The sequence below is a fragment of the Oreochromis aureus genome, linkage group 11 (genome assembly GCF_013358895.1).
Source record: "Oreochromis aureus strain Israel breed Guangdong linkage group 11, ZZ_aureus, whole genome shotgun sequence".
NCBI classification, from domain to species: Eukaryota; Metazoa; Chordata; class Actinopteri; order Cichliformes; family Cichlidae; genus Oreochromis; species Oreochromis aureus.
The window spans coordinates 35,938,181-35,955,055 of NC_052952.1; the positions used below are offsets into that span (position 1 = coordinate 35,938,181).

Genomic DNA, 16,875 nt, shown 5'->3' on the forward strand with positions numbered 1-16,875 from the left:
TAAAATAAATGGCTTTACATTTGAGTGGGAAAAAAATTTCACTCCATGTAGGAGTGCTTTTCGAAATCTCACGTTATTTCATGAAATATCACGAGGTTTTCTCAAACCCGTCCCCCCCCATTCTGGAACATTCTTCATTTCGCGCCCTTGGACAAAGCTGACAGTCGAGCTGGCAATTTTTGGATTAAGTGCATCTTTGAGCTACGGACTTATTTTCTGCACTAAGGGTAAGAACTTTTTGACTTAATTTGAATCCCTAAGTATAAATGAAATGTTTACAAAGTTATGATGCTGCAAAGTAATGTATGGCACATGTGCTGGCGAACTTTTTCCTAGCACTCAAGCAAGGCTAAGCAAGTTGAAATTTTTACCATAATGTTGGATTTAGCCAATTTTCACGGTTTGAAAGCATTGTCTGGTGTCCTGTATACTGCTTAACTAGCACCAAAATTAATGACTGCGTGTACTTAACATCAAGTTGTACTTAAACATTATCTTGGTTTTTCTCTATGATTAGTATTAATAAAGGACTGTATTAGACCAATTTAACGAAGTTCTAATTTTTTAAGAGGAATATGGGAGGGTCTTTTCACTGTCAGAGCAACCAAAATTGCTTTGGTGTTGTCTTTATCTTTATTCCCCACGGCTAAATGAGGAGGGTAGGCCATGACCATGAGCAACTAGTCCCCAGCTTTTGCCCCTGTGTCAGGAGCATGCACAGTATCGATCCGATACCAATACTAGTGTTGGCATTGATACTATCGCTATTTGGATCGATATGCACACCTCTAGTTTTTATTGTAGTGAGTTCAAACGAAGTCCTTGCCATTGTGGGGAGGCTGAGAGCCACGACCACCCCTCCGTGCCTTGAAGACCTCTAGGGAATCCTGGGGGTCGCTGCCTTCCACCATTTGGTACAGAGTAACTCCTGGGGCCGGAGAGGAACCTGACTAAGGCATCTAACACTGCAGTCTTTCAGTGTGTTGCTGCTGCTGTTTCTGCTCTCTGACTCTCCACCCCTCTTGGTGTGCTGCTCTAACAGGGGAGACATGATTAAACAGCTGTCGTCCAGCTCCCCTGGCACCCCCATTTTGACTTTAGGCATGAAGCAAGTGACAAAACTTCAAGCCACTGTTCCTGATAACATCTTCTTCAACCAACATAACCAGTTGCTGCTTCTGCTCACCTGGAACTAAGGAAAGCATTTTAACATGTTCATCTGTAGCTTACTAACAATGCAAAAGGAAGACCACAGTGGACCCATCTTCTGATCCTCAGTCTTCATCATATCATACTAGCAAAGAACTAGGAAACCTGGAGATTATATATTATATAGTTTAATTATTCATAATATCCACCAGTCGTCTTCTGCTTATGGTAAAAATGAAGATTTTATTTAATAGTTCAAATTACAAAACATTTTGAATGAAGCACCAAAATAAATTCTTAGTGAAGGAAGATTTTTCAATTTAAACTTAATTCATATTCAAATATAACAAATAATAAATCTTCACAAAAAGTATAGTTGTGATGATTTTGATATTTGTTAGGTGAAGGAAATCTGGTATTTTCAGTGATTGTTTTGCATGATATACAGCACATTTACATTAACATTTTGGGATGTTTCTAGTTTGAAACTGAATGAGATAAGAGGCTCAGTGATCAGAAAAGGCCCCATATACCATAAACATCTCACCAAATATAAGTGTAAAATAACGTTTTATAAAATCCTTGCACACTGACATTTCCATCAGAATCTATGCTCAGGTAGATTATGTGCATTTGGTCTAAAGTGTTTTTTTCAACATTGTATGTTTTACTTTGCACTGAATTCATTGATTAGATGTTTCTCATTTTTCAAAAGGATTTTATAGAAGATATCTTTGCATCTTTCAGTATTTAGGTGACTGTAGAGTGTCCTCATCTTGTCCTGTGAGGTAGGCAGAGCCATAATGCTATTATAACTTTCTTGGCTGATAACATCACTGCCAAGAAGGTCATCTAAAATAGGTGCGACGTTGCTGACCCTCTGGATCAGCTGGACTCTGTGTTTATCCACAAAGTGTTTGCCTGGACAAAAAGGAAATAAATTACAATGAAAGAATAATTCATATTCACTTCCTCCATTTCATGATGTACAGGCCTGGATAACATTTTTAAACATTTGAAAACTACATTTTGCAGACATGATCTGAAGTGTGTAACTGTGACTAATATGCAAAAACATAAGAAGGAAGTAGTGTAAGTATGTTTTACACTCCTTAAGAAATTATAAAGGTAGTACCACTTATACAATAATCTTTCTTCTGTTAAAGCATGAGAACTTGAAGACAGAACAAAGAATGTAAGCTAACTAAAAGTAAAACTGTGGTGAAAAAATGTTGTGATTCAGTTTTTACTATGATTCATCAGTTTTCTATGTGTCTCATTATATAAAACTCAGCGAGAAGACAGCACAGTTAATATTGATGAACCTACCACTCAACAGAGAGCTGACAGCAGCTGCTCCCACTGAGGATCCTGCAGCTGTTAATAAATAACAAGGAAAGTTTTTAATTTCTTAACAAATGTTCAAACTTTTTAACTTTCATTATGCTAGCAAACTGAAACATTTAGAGACTCAGTGCCACCAAATTAAAACAATTAAATAACTACACCAAAGAATATTCCACTAAACTCTGGTCTACTTAAAAAAAAGAAGAAGAAAATCATTCATTTATAATCTGAATAAAAGGTTTGTCTAAATATTCCTTTTGTGTCATATCTTACCTTTGGCTTGACCAGACTCTGGATGGTCATCTGGAATTCAAGGAAAATCAAAATAAGGATACTTGACATTATAGTTAAATATGAAAGTTCAATATCAGGGTCTTTATTGTGAATAAAATAAACAGAGTATGTCAAGCAGATGGTTGCCATGGGAACCCATTCCTTTGAAACTCTCTATGCACTGTTGTTGAGTTAATCTGAAGGCCACATGAAAGCTGTCAATTCCTTCAGAGGCTGCAATTGAAGGCCGATTACGTCACAGCCAGGCGATAAAGGCTGCTCCAAATGCTGCTGACAAATGTGTCCTTCATTTCCCTGGATCTGAAGGATGGGTCGGGTGTATCCTTTGTAGCCAACCCATCCCAGAATTAAGCCAATTCCAGTTTCCAACAATGGCGGCAGCTACTTAGTTTTAATATTACTCTTTTTGGGTCACAAAATAAACTTTTAAGTTGTTTTCAGGCGAGAATGTAGCTGTGTAAACTTCAAATATCTGCTCGATTTATCAGGACATCACATACGCACATATGCAAAAGTGCTCCAATGTTTTCGGAGACATCTGTTATCTACCAGCTCGAACGCTGGCCAGTTGGTCAAGGCTCACTAGAGTCGGCGAGAACAGCAAACTCCCAGCACATTGTTTTCAGACACCCCACGGTCTTTCGCTACTCAGGTTAAACATGACATATAAGTTACTTAGATAACTTAAAAATGTTACTGTTTGGCTTTTTTCTGGGTTTTATCTGAGTAAATCGGCTTCATCCATCCATTTCACAGCCTCGCACTTCCAGCCTTCTCGGTCTTCGAAGGACCCGGCCTATGTAGACAGCAAAGGCCGGGTCCTTCAAAGGATGAGGCCTAGGAATTGGGACACAGCTGAAGTTTGTAGCAATTGACTCTGCAGAAAGTTGGTGACCTCTGTACACCTCTATGATTTTACATGGCCTATCACTTTGTGGCTGATTTGCTGTTGTTTCCAATCATGCCTACTTGGTTGTAATACCACTAACAGCTGACTGTATGTATAATATTTTGCAGCAAGGGAATTTCACCACAGGACAACTTGCACAGGTGGCGTCCTATCACAGGACCACTGAACTCCTGAGAACGAGTGATTCTTTCACAAATGTTTGTAGAAGCAGTCTGCATGTCTTGGTGCTGATGGAAGTGATTGGAACACATGAATGAAAGGATTTCGATGGGTGAGTGAATACTTTTGGAAATATAGTGTCAATCAAACTGCTGCAGACTCTTTTCAATTTGGTGGAAAAAACATCTTTCATTTGACATTATATGACATACAGTATTTCTTATATAGTAACAGTGTGGGTAATATCGCTTAATAACCACTGACCTGCTCGAATTTCACATTTCCATAGTGGCTCATCAGCTGGTTCACCATTAACTGGGTGAGTGTGCACCAGTGTAAGTACGAGTTCACTGCCTGGATTCTTAACGTACACCTCATAGAAGTTTTGCCTATTGTATCTGAGGGTTAACTCCTGTGTTTAAAAAAAACAAAACAAAGGAACTTTAAAATACCTCTGTGAACACACACACACACGCACACGCACACACACACGAGTAATATTCTTCCACCTTTACACTCTGCACACATCCCTGCACACACTTTAATGCCGGCGATAAAGTTACAGTTGTGGTTCTTACATCTGGCTATTAGTACAGAAATTTTACTTTTGAGATCTAATTTTATTTAAATATATTTGATGGACAAAGTGTAGGTGACAGAGACTAAAGCTAAAAAGACAGTTTATCTGTGGACTTGTGATATTATTTAGATGCCGTAAGACAGATGTAAGTGATTTTCAGTGGAAACAATGTTGAGGCTCAGACTTTAAGTTTTTTAAATATGCTCTAATATGACCTCAGCGTATGCCCTTTGACCTTGTTCACATCAAGAGTTTTATAATGAACTAAAACTAAAACAAAAATTACCAGAAAAATGTGAACTGGAATAAAAACAGAATAATGACCTACAGACCTTTTTACTCAGTTTAATCACATTTGTTTTGTTTTTTGTTTTTTATTATTATTCTTTTTAAATCTACGACTTCTTACTTCCCTTATCTATCAGGTCATTTTGGAAAAAGGTGATGGCATTTAAATGAGCCATTTAAAAAATAGCAGCACACTAGGCAAGGCAAATTTATTTATATAGCACAATTCAACAACAAGGTGATTCAAAGTGCTTTACAGAGACATTAAAAACAAAATAGATAAAAAGCATGATTTAAAATTGATTAAGACAAGCAAACAAACAAACAAACAAACAAACAAAACAGTATATAAAATCAAAAATCAAAACAGTAGATAAAATCAGAACAGTAGATAAAATCAGTAGTTAGAATGTAAATTTTGAAATTTAAGCTTAAAAGTGTGGATTTGGTGCTTTTATTCAAAAGCAGCTGAGAACAGGTGAGTCTTCAACCTGGATTTAAATAAACTAAGTGTTTCAGCTGATCTGAGGCTTTCTGGGAGTTTGTTCCAGATATAAGGAGCATAAAAGCTGAATGCAGCTTCTCCGTGTCTGGTTCTGACTCTGGGAACTGATAAAGACCGGATCCAGATGACCTGAGAGATCTGGAAGGTTCATACTGGGTCAGGAGGTCACTGATGTATTTTGGTCCTAAACCATTCAGGGCTTTATAGACCAGCATCAGAACTTTAAAGTCTATCCTCTGACGGACAGGCAGCCAGTGTAAAGACCTCAGAGCTGGACTGATGTGGTCCACTTTTTGGTCTTAGTGAGGACTCAAGCAGCAGAGTTCTGAATGAGCTGTAGTTGTCTGACTGATTTTTTAGGTAGACCTGTAAAGATGCTGTTACAGTAATCAAGCCTACTAAAGATGAATGCATGGACTAGTTTTTCCAGGTCCTGTTGAGACATCAGATCTTTTATCCTTGAAATATTCTTGAGGTGATAGTAAGCTGATTTTGTTATTGTCTTAATGTGTTTTTCTAAGTTTAGGTCTGCATCCATCACTACACCCAAATTTCTCGCCTGGTTTGTGGTTTTAGGTGTATAGATTGAAGTTCTCTGGTGACCTGTAATCGTTTTTCTTTGGCACCAAAGACTATTACTTCAGTTTTGTTTTGTTTAGCTGGAGAAAATTGTGGCACAACCAGTCATTAATTTCCTCAATGCATTTACCAAGAGCCTGTACAGGGCCTCGGTCTCCTGGTGACATTGTTATATATATTCGTGTGTCATCTGCATAGCTATGATAGTTTATTTTGTTGTTCTTTATAATCTGTGCCAGTGGGAGCATGTAAATGTTGAACAGAAGGGGTCCCAAGATGGAACCTTGGGGAACTCCTCATGTGATACTTGTCTGCTCAGATGTGAAGTTACCTATTGATACAAAGTATTTCCTGTTTTCTAAGTATGTTTTGAACCAGTTTAGTACAGTTCCTGAAAGACCTGCCCAGTTCTCCAGTCGTTTGAGTAATATGTTGTGGTCAACTGTGTCAAATGCTGCACTGAGATCCAGTAAAACTAAGACTGACATTTTTCCACTGTCTGTATTCAGACATATGTCATTAAACACTTTGGTCAGAGCGGTTTCAGTGCTGTGGTTCTGTCTAAAACCTGACTGGAAGGCATCATAGCAGTTATTTTGTGTTAAGAAGTAATTGAGCTGTTGAGAAACTGCTTTTTCAATAATCTTACTTAAGAATGGGAGATTTGAGATCGGCCTGTAGTTATTCATTTGTGTCTTGTCAAGATTGTCCTTTTCAGTATAGGTTTAATTACAGAAGTTTTTAGTGGTTCTGGAAACACACCTGATATTAAAGAAAAGTTTACGATCTGTAACAGGTCTGACTGCAAAGTCTTTGAGACCTTTTTGAAAAAACTTGTTGGCAGGACATCTAAACAGCAAGAGGAGGAGTTCAGTTGACCTAAGATGTCCTCCAGGTCTTTGCTGTTAATAGGGTGAAACTGGTTCATGGTATTTAAACAGTTTTTCGGTGGACACAGTACATATCCTGGATCTGCTGTTGATGTACCAATTGCTTGTCTAATCTTTTGGATTTTTTCTGTGAAGAATTTGGCAAAGTCATTGCAGGCCATGTTCGAATGAAGTTCAGCTGCCACTGACACAGGAGGGTTTGTTAGCCTGTCAACTGTAGAAAATAAGACCCGAGCGTTATGACTGTTTTTGCTGATGATGTCAGAGAAGTAGGACCTCCTTGCACTCCTCAGTTGTAAATTATAATTGTGAAGTTTCTCTTTATAGATGTCATAATGAACCTGGAGGTCTGTTTTTCTCCATCTGCGCTCAGCTTTCCTACACTCTCTTTTTCATTTTTCACCAGTGTGGAGTTTCTCCATGGAGACTTCTTCCTTCCAGAGATAACCTTCACCTTAATGGGAGCAATAGTGTCCATTACATTTAACATTTTAGCATTGAAGCTAGTGACGAGCTCATTGACTGAACCTCTGGACAGGTCAGGTGTTAATGGGAAGACCTGGTTAAAGATCTCACTACTGTGTTCAGTTATACACCGTTTTGTGATCACTGCTTTTGATATATTTGTGTGGGCTGAGATTTTACTTTCAAAGAAAACACAGTAATGATCAGACAGGCCCACATCAGACACAGTAACGTTTGAAATGCTCAGGCCCTTGGAGATCAGTAGGTCAAGAGTGTGTCCTCTATTATGTGTGGCCTCTGTTACATGCTGAGTCAGCCCAAAGTTGCCCAGAGTGTTACTCAGGTCTTTTGTCCCTTTGTCCTGAGGGTTGTCCACATGGATGTTAAAATCCCCAACAATAATTACACAGTCGAAATCAACACAGATCACAGACAGCAGTTCACTGAGCTCATTAAAAAAGTCTGTGCAGTATTTGGGAGGCCTGTAAACATTAAGGCACACAACTTTAGATGGGGCCTTCAGCTGTAAAGCCACATATTCAAAAGACTGAAAACTTCCAGGAGATAGCTGCTTACATTGAAATGATTCATTAAATAAGACAGCAACCCTCCTCCTCTCCTGCTCACCCTGGCCTCACTGATAAAACTGTAGTTAGGAGGGGTCGACTCGATGAGAACAGCTCCACTGTTACTTTGGTCCAACCAAGTTTCAGTTAAAAACATAAAATCAAGGCTGTGCTCGGTGATTAAATCATTAATTAAAAATGTTTTCCCAGCTAAAGATCTAATGTTTAATAAAGCCAACTTAAGTGTTTTAGAGGTATTATTTGCCCCTCGTGTTTGGGAGCAGTCTGTGGCACACAAGGTATGTTTACTATATTTAAAGATCTTTTAGAGTGCAGCTCTCTGTGTTTTGACCAGGCCACATGTCTTCTTCTGTCACCTAAAAGTACAGAAATTTTAAAACCTTCTAGTAAACAGGGTCCCAGCTTCTCCTGGGAAAAGTCACCACTGCCATAATCCTCACAGCCTGGACCCTCCACACATCACACATCAGACTGCGGAGACAGAGCATGAAGGTGGTAAGGAGGAACTAAGGGGGCGAGGCTGGGCAATGTAACTCGATTGCTCTGTTGAGGGCGGGGCTCGATGGCGAACCTTTGGCTGCTCTGGTGGGGGTTTATGGGGACAAAAGGATTGGGCCGGGGGTAGATCTGAGCCCAGCATTGACCCGCTCCATCATCTCCTCAGTGAATTTCAGGTGTGGGAGGAGGGAGAGAGGGGGGGAGGAGGGTGAAGGCCTATCAGGGGTTTGGGGGACTGGGGAGGTCGTGGTCCCTGGTCCTGGTCGTTGGTGTTGTTGAGAGAGTTGGAGGCAAGTAGGGACCCCTCTTCTTGCCTCAGACACCTCTCCTTTCTGAGGCTCTTCCCGGGTGGGGGCAGATGGAGCTCCTCCTCAAGGTTTCTGCTGGGCTTTGTCTGTTCTCGGAGTACTGTTTGTTCCTCTTTATGAGATAACTCCTCGTTTATCTCAGCCTTGGCACCAAGCACAGATGGATGACGATGGAATAAAACAAGTTGGAGGTGAACAGTTTCACCCCTGACTTGTTAAAATTAAATCCATTTGCTTTAAACAGATGCTCATGCTCCCAAAAATATTAAAGTTGTTGATAAAATGCACTGAGTGGTCAATACATGCTGATATAAGCCATTTATTCAGTGCAAACAACCTGCTGAATCTCTCGTCTCCTCCTCTGACGGGCGGTACAGGTCCACTGATGAATACAGCTGCATTCAGAGAGTTTACAGTATTTAATAATCCAGTAAAGTCCCGTTTCAAAACCTCCGACTGTTGTTTGGACACATCGTTTGACCCTATATGCAGAACAATGTTTGTCACGGTTGGATATTCATCTGCAATCTGAAGAATTCTCTCCTTCAGGTTGTTGACCATATCCTTAGGAAAGCAGAGGACTTTAGTGTTCTTACTGCACATCCTTTGTACATCCTTTACGGCAGAGTCACCTACAATCAGAGTTTCAGGCCTAGCCTTTAGCTTTCCCTGTGGCCTTTTACTTTTCAACAGATTTTCAGACCTTACTTCGCTACTTTTAGGTGGATGGTTGTCCGATATAGATCCAGGGTCTTTTGATAGTGGAGAAAATCTGTTCTGCAGTTTCACATTCAGTTGTTTTGGGGGTTTGCTGTTAACCTTCCTATTCACGGTTGTCCAGTCCTGTTTCCTCCCATATACAGGGGTAGAAGTGCTTCTCTGTCTCGTAGGAAGTGAAGGCCAGTCGGTTTCAGAGATTTCAGCTCGCTGTGCTCTGCCTGTGATACGTCCTCCCCTTCCAGGAGACATGATTTATGTCTTGGTTTTGCGCCAAGACAGTCCAAGGGGGATTATCGCTTGAGGATTTATAATAATGCACAGAGTCTACTTTCTTGGTCATGTTATCTGTGCTCCTTAGCTGTGTATTAGCTTGCTCATCGCCATTGCTTTGAATCAAAGGCAAGGTTGTTTCATTTCCATACAGTCCATTTACCTCCACGTTTACTTCTAAGCGATGAATTTTTGTCTCCAGTAGTGCAATCTTCTGCAGGAGGCTGTGGTAGTCATCTGTGGAGAGGGAAGGCATCTTGTTGCTAGTTAGCCTAGCGGTTAGCACCTTTCCAGGCTATTGAGGCTGTTCGGTGTCCAGACGCTGTAATCAGGCTTCAGCTGTGTCTAGGCCACAGACACACAGAGCGCTGAGGATAAGGTAACTAGAAATGTTGCGTTTCTGTTAAGAACACTATAGTCCTAATGATCTATAAGTGTCCAGAAGCTCTCGCAGGTAAGCTCATACAGAAAAAAGGGAAAAAATCAGCATAAAAATCAATAAAAATCAATAAAAGAAGCAAAGCATTCGAAGAGCAGAGAGAGGAAGCGTCCACACTCACGAAAGGGGCGGAGATCAAATATAATTTGATCTACTAATATAATTACTTTGCAACTCAATTTTTGAACTTAAGAGTTTTAGGATTTTTTTCAGCACCTGATTTTCCTGAAATGCTAATGTTGACTTTTACCATTATTTTATATTCTTCAGGTAAAACTATCATCAATTCCCCAAACGTCTGAAGAAGACTGAAATACAGCATCACGCACTGCTGTGTTAAAGTGTGTGCAGCTGGGCTAACAAAGACAGCTGATAGTCCTGGTGTGATGCCCCTCACCTCTCACTGACTCAGCCAATGCAAAGACACACGTATGTTTCAGAGCAGCCGTGTCATTCTGGCTAAAATAAGGCCTGATGTGTTTTCTGTCAACAAGGTTTCGATCCACATGTAGCACAAACTTTACAAACTTTACCTCCGGTTGAATTTTTGCACTTGTGTTGTCGGCTTTGAGGCTGAAAAGACGCTCAGTTTGCAGGTACTGGTCTGGGGGATGCTTTATGATTTTTTGAAATTTCAAATCGGATTTTGTCTCATCATTTTTCTCACGATATTTGTCAGCAATTTCCTGTTTAAGAAAAAAAAAGGAAAAAGAAAAAGCAAAATAATCAAAAATAGGGGTTAACTTTACACCAACTTACACCATCTGTGTTTGAAATGACATTTATAATCAAGCAATAAGATTTTTGTGAAAGAGTATTATGGTCTGTTGGAAAAGAAAAAGGGAGGAAAAAGTCACATTAATGAGAATAAAGTCAGAGATTGTTGTGAAATATTGTGTCAAACTCTGAGAGGGAGAGTATCACCATGTGAAGGTGATCAATATTTTGCATCTTCATGGGTGCTTTGTGAACTCTCTGGTTAATAACAAGTGTCTAATTTTTAATAATCAGAGTTTTGTTATATGAAGTCTGTTTGATGTAATATTACAAACTCTGATCTGGGTCCAAATAATCTCCAGATTACAGTGAAGAGATTTATCAGCCAAGTGACTCTCACAAGTGCTGCTGATGTTAAAAGAAAAACTATGATTAAAAAATCTTCCTATAATCAAACAGAAGAGATTTATTCTAGCAATAGAGACAATTTTACAATTGGGTTCAATATAAAACACATTTTTCTTTCAGTGTCTCTTTTGTCTTTTGTCAGTCGGTCCTAATGTTTGGAATCTTGTCCTGTTTCACATCATTAAGATGTTCAGTTACCTGTTCCAGAGCAGGATCCTGTCGTATCAGGTAGACGTGGAGTTTGAGGAATGATGTGTTGGGTTGATAGTACATCAACATGTAACAGCTGATTTTTGGAGGAAATATGAAACGTATCAGAGCCGCTATTATCGAGAAATTTGGTTCAGTTAACTTGACATGTGTTGGTGTGACCTCAGACACTTTTTCCACAACATCTCCACAGTCATCTATGTGAACGACTGCAAACTTGTTCAATATGTCAGGAATGTCATCTGCAGGAGAACAACAACACAAACATGGTGAGAAGAACAGTTTATAACAGTTTGTGCGCTCACTGTCAGAAATGTCAAACATCTGAAATTCTTCCTTCATGTCCTCTTACCGATGCAGATCCAGTGTGGCAGGTGAACTTCATTTAACTTCCCAGCAGTGACTGTGACGTCCATCAGAGGACCTGCAGGCATGTATTGTCTGCTCTCCATCCTCTCCATGTGTCCCTCCCAAGATCGAAACTGGTACTGAAAGCTGGTCTTTCCCTTACAGACCCAGCGCAAGCCCGAGACTCTGCATTCAAAGTGTCCTGCTGCAGACTGAAGGCTGAAACAGGAATTAAATACACACTCATGAAGGAACAACAGAGTGAATGGAAACACAGAGAGTAGTCGTGTGAATACGATGCAAAATGAAGAATTTCCTCTGGGAATAAATCCAACGCTGAACTGTTTCCTGTAGTTCCAGTTTGCTGTGCTGCAGCATTCAGGAAGTCGATTTACCTGTAAGTTGGAGCCTCGTCTGCATCTGTACTGTTCACCTCAGGTTCAAGTTTAGTCCAATCACTGGAGTCCTGCTGCAGAGGACACTCACTTTAGTCAATAAGTACACATGTTTATAAAGAAAGAAACTTTAGGAATAAATGGATGAAAGGAAGGGATTACCGTCATGCTCTGACAACCTTCAAGCTCTGAACTTCTTTCAGTTTTTCGTCCTTGTTGAGACACAAAGAATTCAAATGAATGATGTTATGCTGACATATAAAATCATCCTCTAACTGTCCACATGTTTGCTGTTTGATCACTTTATGCTGTGCAGTGCTGCTTCAACATCAGAACAACATGTTCAGCAGGACGTGCAGCTGAGTGACGTCTAAGATGATCAAAAGTTGATGAATTCAAATATTCTCACCAGTGATGTCAGAACAAGACAGAGAGAGAGAGAAAGGTTGGATTCAGTTCTGATGATTTATGCAAAGTTATTTTTGTAGGTCTGTTGGGTTTCCTGTTTGTTTTAATGTTTGTCATTGTTGACTTAAAGTTACTTGAACACAGTGTTGGGGAGTAACAGAATACATGTACCGGCGTTACATATTTACAATACAAAATATGAGTAATTGTATTCCATAACAGTTACTGTTTAAAAAGGTGGTATTCAGAATACAGTTATTTTGTTGAAATGAATGGATTACACGGCGGTATTTTCCTGTTTCATATGTTAGGCTGTCCCCTCCCTATTTTTGGTAATTCCACGCAGGTCGAAACCCAAACAAAACACGCATGAAGAGACTGTAATGCCTGGATCTCAATCTCCTGGCCCATGTCACCCCTGCTTGAAGCCCGCATGATGACGTGAAGAAATATTTTTAAAAATTATTATCCAAAAAATGATTTGATATGAAGGCAATAGGGAGAGTGTTACAGGCATCGCCCTAAAGAATGCAGCCTCATGGGCAGTGTAGTCCGTGCTGCAGGGAGAATGGACTGCCATACCCGTTATGTGTCTGTGAGCGCGAGGAGGGAGAAAAAGGTGAGTCAAAAAGTGCGAGTTGTCATCGAGCAGAAACGGGAGCTGGAAGCATGTAAATATAATAATAACTACTGCAGCCAAGAAGAGTGCCTGACGAGCCCAGTTGTAAGTAAGCTATTAAGACTCAACTGTACACTGTGTTCGTGTTTTCCTCCGAAACAATAAGTTCCGTTGGAGCAGCCTTTCAACGCCTCTCTCTGTCTCTCGCTAGCAAAGTTGACCCAGACAACAAAGTAAAGCTAGTTTTCGGCTACGAGCCCAACACGAACCCGACGTATTAGCCAGAGGTCCCTTTACTACGGCTCGGAGCCGCTGACCTGTTTTATATACGCGCGGAATAGTTTTCTATACGAGATCGCTGCAAAAAGTGCAGCCTTACCTAATTTTATATTAAGATTTAAAAACCTTCAGTAAAAGTAATAAATCACACAGCAATAGTACATTCATGTAGTTATAAAAAGCATGATAATATATAAAGTATTCCAAAGTATTCAGGATACGTTACTGTCATTGAGTAACGTAACAGAATACGTTACAAAATACATTTTGTGGCATGTATTTTGTAATCTGTAATGGAATACTTTTTAAAAGTAACCTTCCCAACACTGCTTCTAGAAATTCACAATAAACATATAAAAATGTAAATATTAAATATTTTTGAGTTACACAAACTTGTGTAACATTATTTCTTTTGGTCTTACCTGAGCTGCTCTCTGACAGCCTCAGCATCAGATCAGGTCTGTTCATGTCTGTTAAAACCTCCATGGTCACCTCCACAGACTGATGACCAAGTTTATCCACAATCAGATCCACAAGTCTCTCTGCCTTGTTTGTATACATCTGTATTTGTGGCAGGCCCATCTTAAAGCACGTGAACGGCAGCAACAGGATACATTTACCCAGATCCTTTTGACTGAATTCATTCAGCGTTTCCAAGAGAATCTGTCCAACAGCTTCCAGTGCTTTTTCCTGAAAAACCCAAATAATTTATTAAGTTACTGTAAAATATCTCTGTTGGATGATTTGAAGATTTCTTTCACTTAATTTCCTAAGTCTCTCTGTAGTAGACATATGAAGTATCAATGAAAACACATATCTTCATTATAATATTTGTATTTTTCAGAACGGCTGTGTGCAGGCAGGATGTAGGACCCTAAAGCAAGACACTCGGACTGAGGAAATAAACTTAAAAAGGCTGCTTTATTGCAGTGCAAAACTCCACAAAAAATAAACATAAACTAGAAACTGGAAACTAATGCTAGACATGAGTAAACATGGAAACGAGAAACTAAACATGAGGATCACAGGGAGCAGAGAAAAACACAGAGCATGAAAAGGGGACAACGTGAAACTGACTGAGAGAGACACAGAGCTAAAATACACAGAGAAATGACAACGGAATGGGACACATTAGGAGAGCACACCAGGGAGTAATCAAACACAACAAGACCAGGGGAAACTAAACTAGACACACTAACATGAGACACATAGTTACAAAGTAAAACAGGAAACATAACCGAGAGACGCGGACTTGACAAGGGTATACAGCTGACAGGGGAGACAGAGCAACCATGGAACACAGAGACAAAACCAGAACACTAGTCACTGAAACCAAAATACTAGAAATGATAAATACTGACAAAATCAAAGTTCAATAATAAAGCAAAACTCAAAACACTGGGTCATTGACCCAGGACTGTGACAGTAGTCTTCATTAAGGTGTCTGCAAAGCTTGGGTATCATAAGAAAATATTATTTTCTTTCCATCAGGAAAGACAAAGTTCATGTTAAGTTTTTCAGATTTTACATTAAAAAAGTACAATGAGTGTATAAACTACAATAACATAATATCTCATGACAATAAAATATTTGAATACTTTTGATTTCAAAGACAAAGAAAAGATGACATTTCCTGGTTTTATCTTCAGTAGTAGATCCTTCACTCTGTCATCAGTGGAAACATTATTGCTGCAGAGCTCCACATTAACACTGTGAGAAGCATCCAGTTTCAAAGATGCTTTGTCTGTTTCATCATGTATAATGTTCAAGATGAGGATGATTTACAGCCTGAATCTACTGAATGAAAGCTGAGTTAAAGTCACACTCACTCTCTTCAACAGTGCAGCTCCATGTTCATCCACAGAGTGTTTCTCTGAGGAGGAAAGACATTTACAATCAACTCTGAGGATTCAAACATCGTCACACATCCAAGTAGAATCAGCCTTCAGACGACACAGATGGTTTAAAAGAGAAACTCATATCAAACTAGAAAAATTTGCATTTCCTGCGAAAATGCAGTGTGGATGCTTTAAAGCTGAAGCTGTATGCAAAAACTAGCTGAAAAAGCTGAAAAGTTGCAGAAATTGTAAAAACTTTGCAGAAGCAAAGGAACTTTGCTAAAATGGAATAACTTAGCAGAACTGCAATATCTTAGAGGAAACATAATACTTGGCAGAAATACAATAGCATAGCAGAACTTAGCAGAAATATTGTAACTTACCAGAAACATGATATCTTCTCAAAAATACAAGAATTTAAGAGAAATAGTATAAGATAACAGAAAGAATATATTTAGCCAAAAATACTTAAGCATTACAGAAACACTATGATTTAGAAAAATAGTACAACTGAGCAGAAATACTGTGATTTACCAGAGACACTGTGATGAACTATGAATATTGTAATTTTAAATCAATACTATGTTTTAGCACAAATACTATAATTTGACAGAAATACTATCATTTGGCAGAAATACTATGTTTCAGCACAAATACTCTGGTTTAGCACAAATATTACAAGAGCAGAAATACAATTATGTAGCAGAAGTGCTATATTTAGAAAGAAAAATATAATATAGTAGAAATAGTATGATTTAGCAGAAATACTACAATATAGCATAATAACAATGATTTAGAACAAATACTATGATTGAGCAGAATAGTAATAACTTAAGTGAAAATATTGGAAAGGTAAAATGACAAGCTGAATAAAAAGGAACATCGTTAAGTTTGCTCAAAACTAATTTTTGTTCACCTGTGAAAAAATAAAATAAAAATACATTTAGAAATACAAATAAGAACAGCCAACAGGTACACACAAAATTAAATATGGATACACAAATCAACAAATACACACAAAATCAAATATGGATACACAAATGTACAGAGAGAGACACACACACACAGGGTCTATGCCAGTCAACCAGTCTGAATATATTATATTTTTATCCAACAATGAGATGCTGCCCTAAAAAGGGCTTTGTGTGTGTCTTCTCTCTCTCTCTCTCTCTCTCTCTCTCTCTCTCACACACACACACACACACACACACACACACACTCAGGCTCACACACACACACACACACACACACACACATAGCATCAGCAAGTGAACAGGGGCTGTTAACAGCATGTTTCTAGGTCAGTCAAACAGCTGTGAGATTCTCAATTTGAATCCACCAATCAGAGGGGCTGTGTGCTTTTTCCTGCCAAAACTGGTACACCAAGTGCAGGCTTTTACAGCACAGAGAGAGACAGGATTTTGCAGTCTATTTCTCATAGTGAGGACTCCCCTCAAACAAACAGCCATAAATTCCTAACCGTAGGGGCTAAAACGGTCATTCTTAAACCGTTGTGTTCAGAAGACATGGGAGAATCTTGAAATGTTGACCATTTAAAATAAAAATATGAAATATCATAGATATATGACATAGATGATTGGTTGTCTTAGAAGCCATGATTGCCCCAATATGCAAATTTGAATGTGCAAGGCCTAAGATATGATT

The 16,875-nt window shown here is 39.0% G+C and overlaps 1 protein-coding gene across 1 annotated transcript in view; it reads right to left on the reverse strand.

The window, feature by feature from the left end:
• Positions 1 to 1,372: 1,372 nt before the first annotated feature.
• The window catches only part of LOC116319476, a 146,177-nt gene continuing 130,674 nt past the window's right edge, over positions 1,373 to 16,875 (reverse strand). Inside the window, exons 14-24 of the mRNA XM_039619944.1 lie at positions 15,202 to 15,245; positions 13,795 to 14,062; positions 12,229 to 12,278; positions 12,067 to 12,140; positions 11,676 to 11,890; positions 11,312 to 11,565; positions 10,522 to 10,674; positions 4,124 to 4,271; positions 2,770 to 2,799; positions 2,479 to 2,526; positions 1,373 to 2,070 (exon numbers count right to left, since the gene is read on the reverse strand). Of these exons, the coding sequence (XP_039475878.1) occupies positions 1,817 to 2,070; positions 2,479 to 2,526; positions 2,770 to 2,799; positions 4,124 to 4,271; positions 10,522 to 10,674; positions 11,312 to 11,565; positions 11,676 to 11,890; positions 12,067 to 12,140; positions 12,229 to 12,278; positions 13,795 to 14,062; positions 15,202 to 15,245 (1,538 nt within the window). The 3' untranslated portion in view covers positions 1,373 to 1,816. The remainder of the gene's footprint in view (positions 2,071 to 2,478; positions 2,527 to 2,769; positions 2,800 to 4,123; positions 4,272 to 10,521; positions 10,675 to 11,311; positions 11,566 to 11,675; positions 11,891 to 12,066; positions 12,141 to 12,228; positions 12,279 to 13,794; positions 14,063 to 15,201; positions 15,246 to 16,875) is intronic.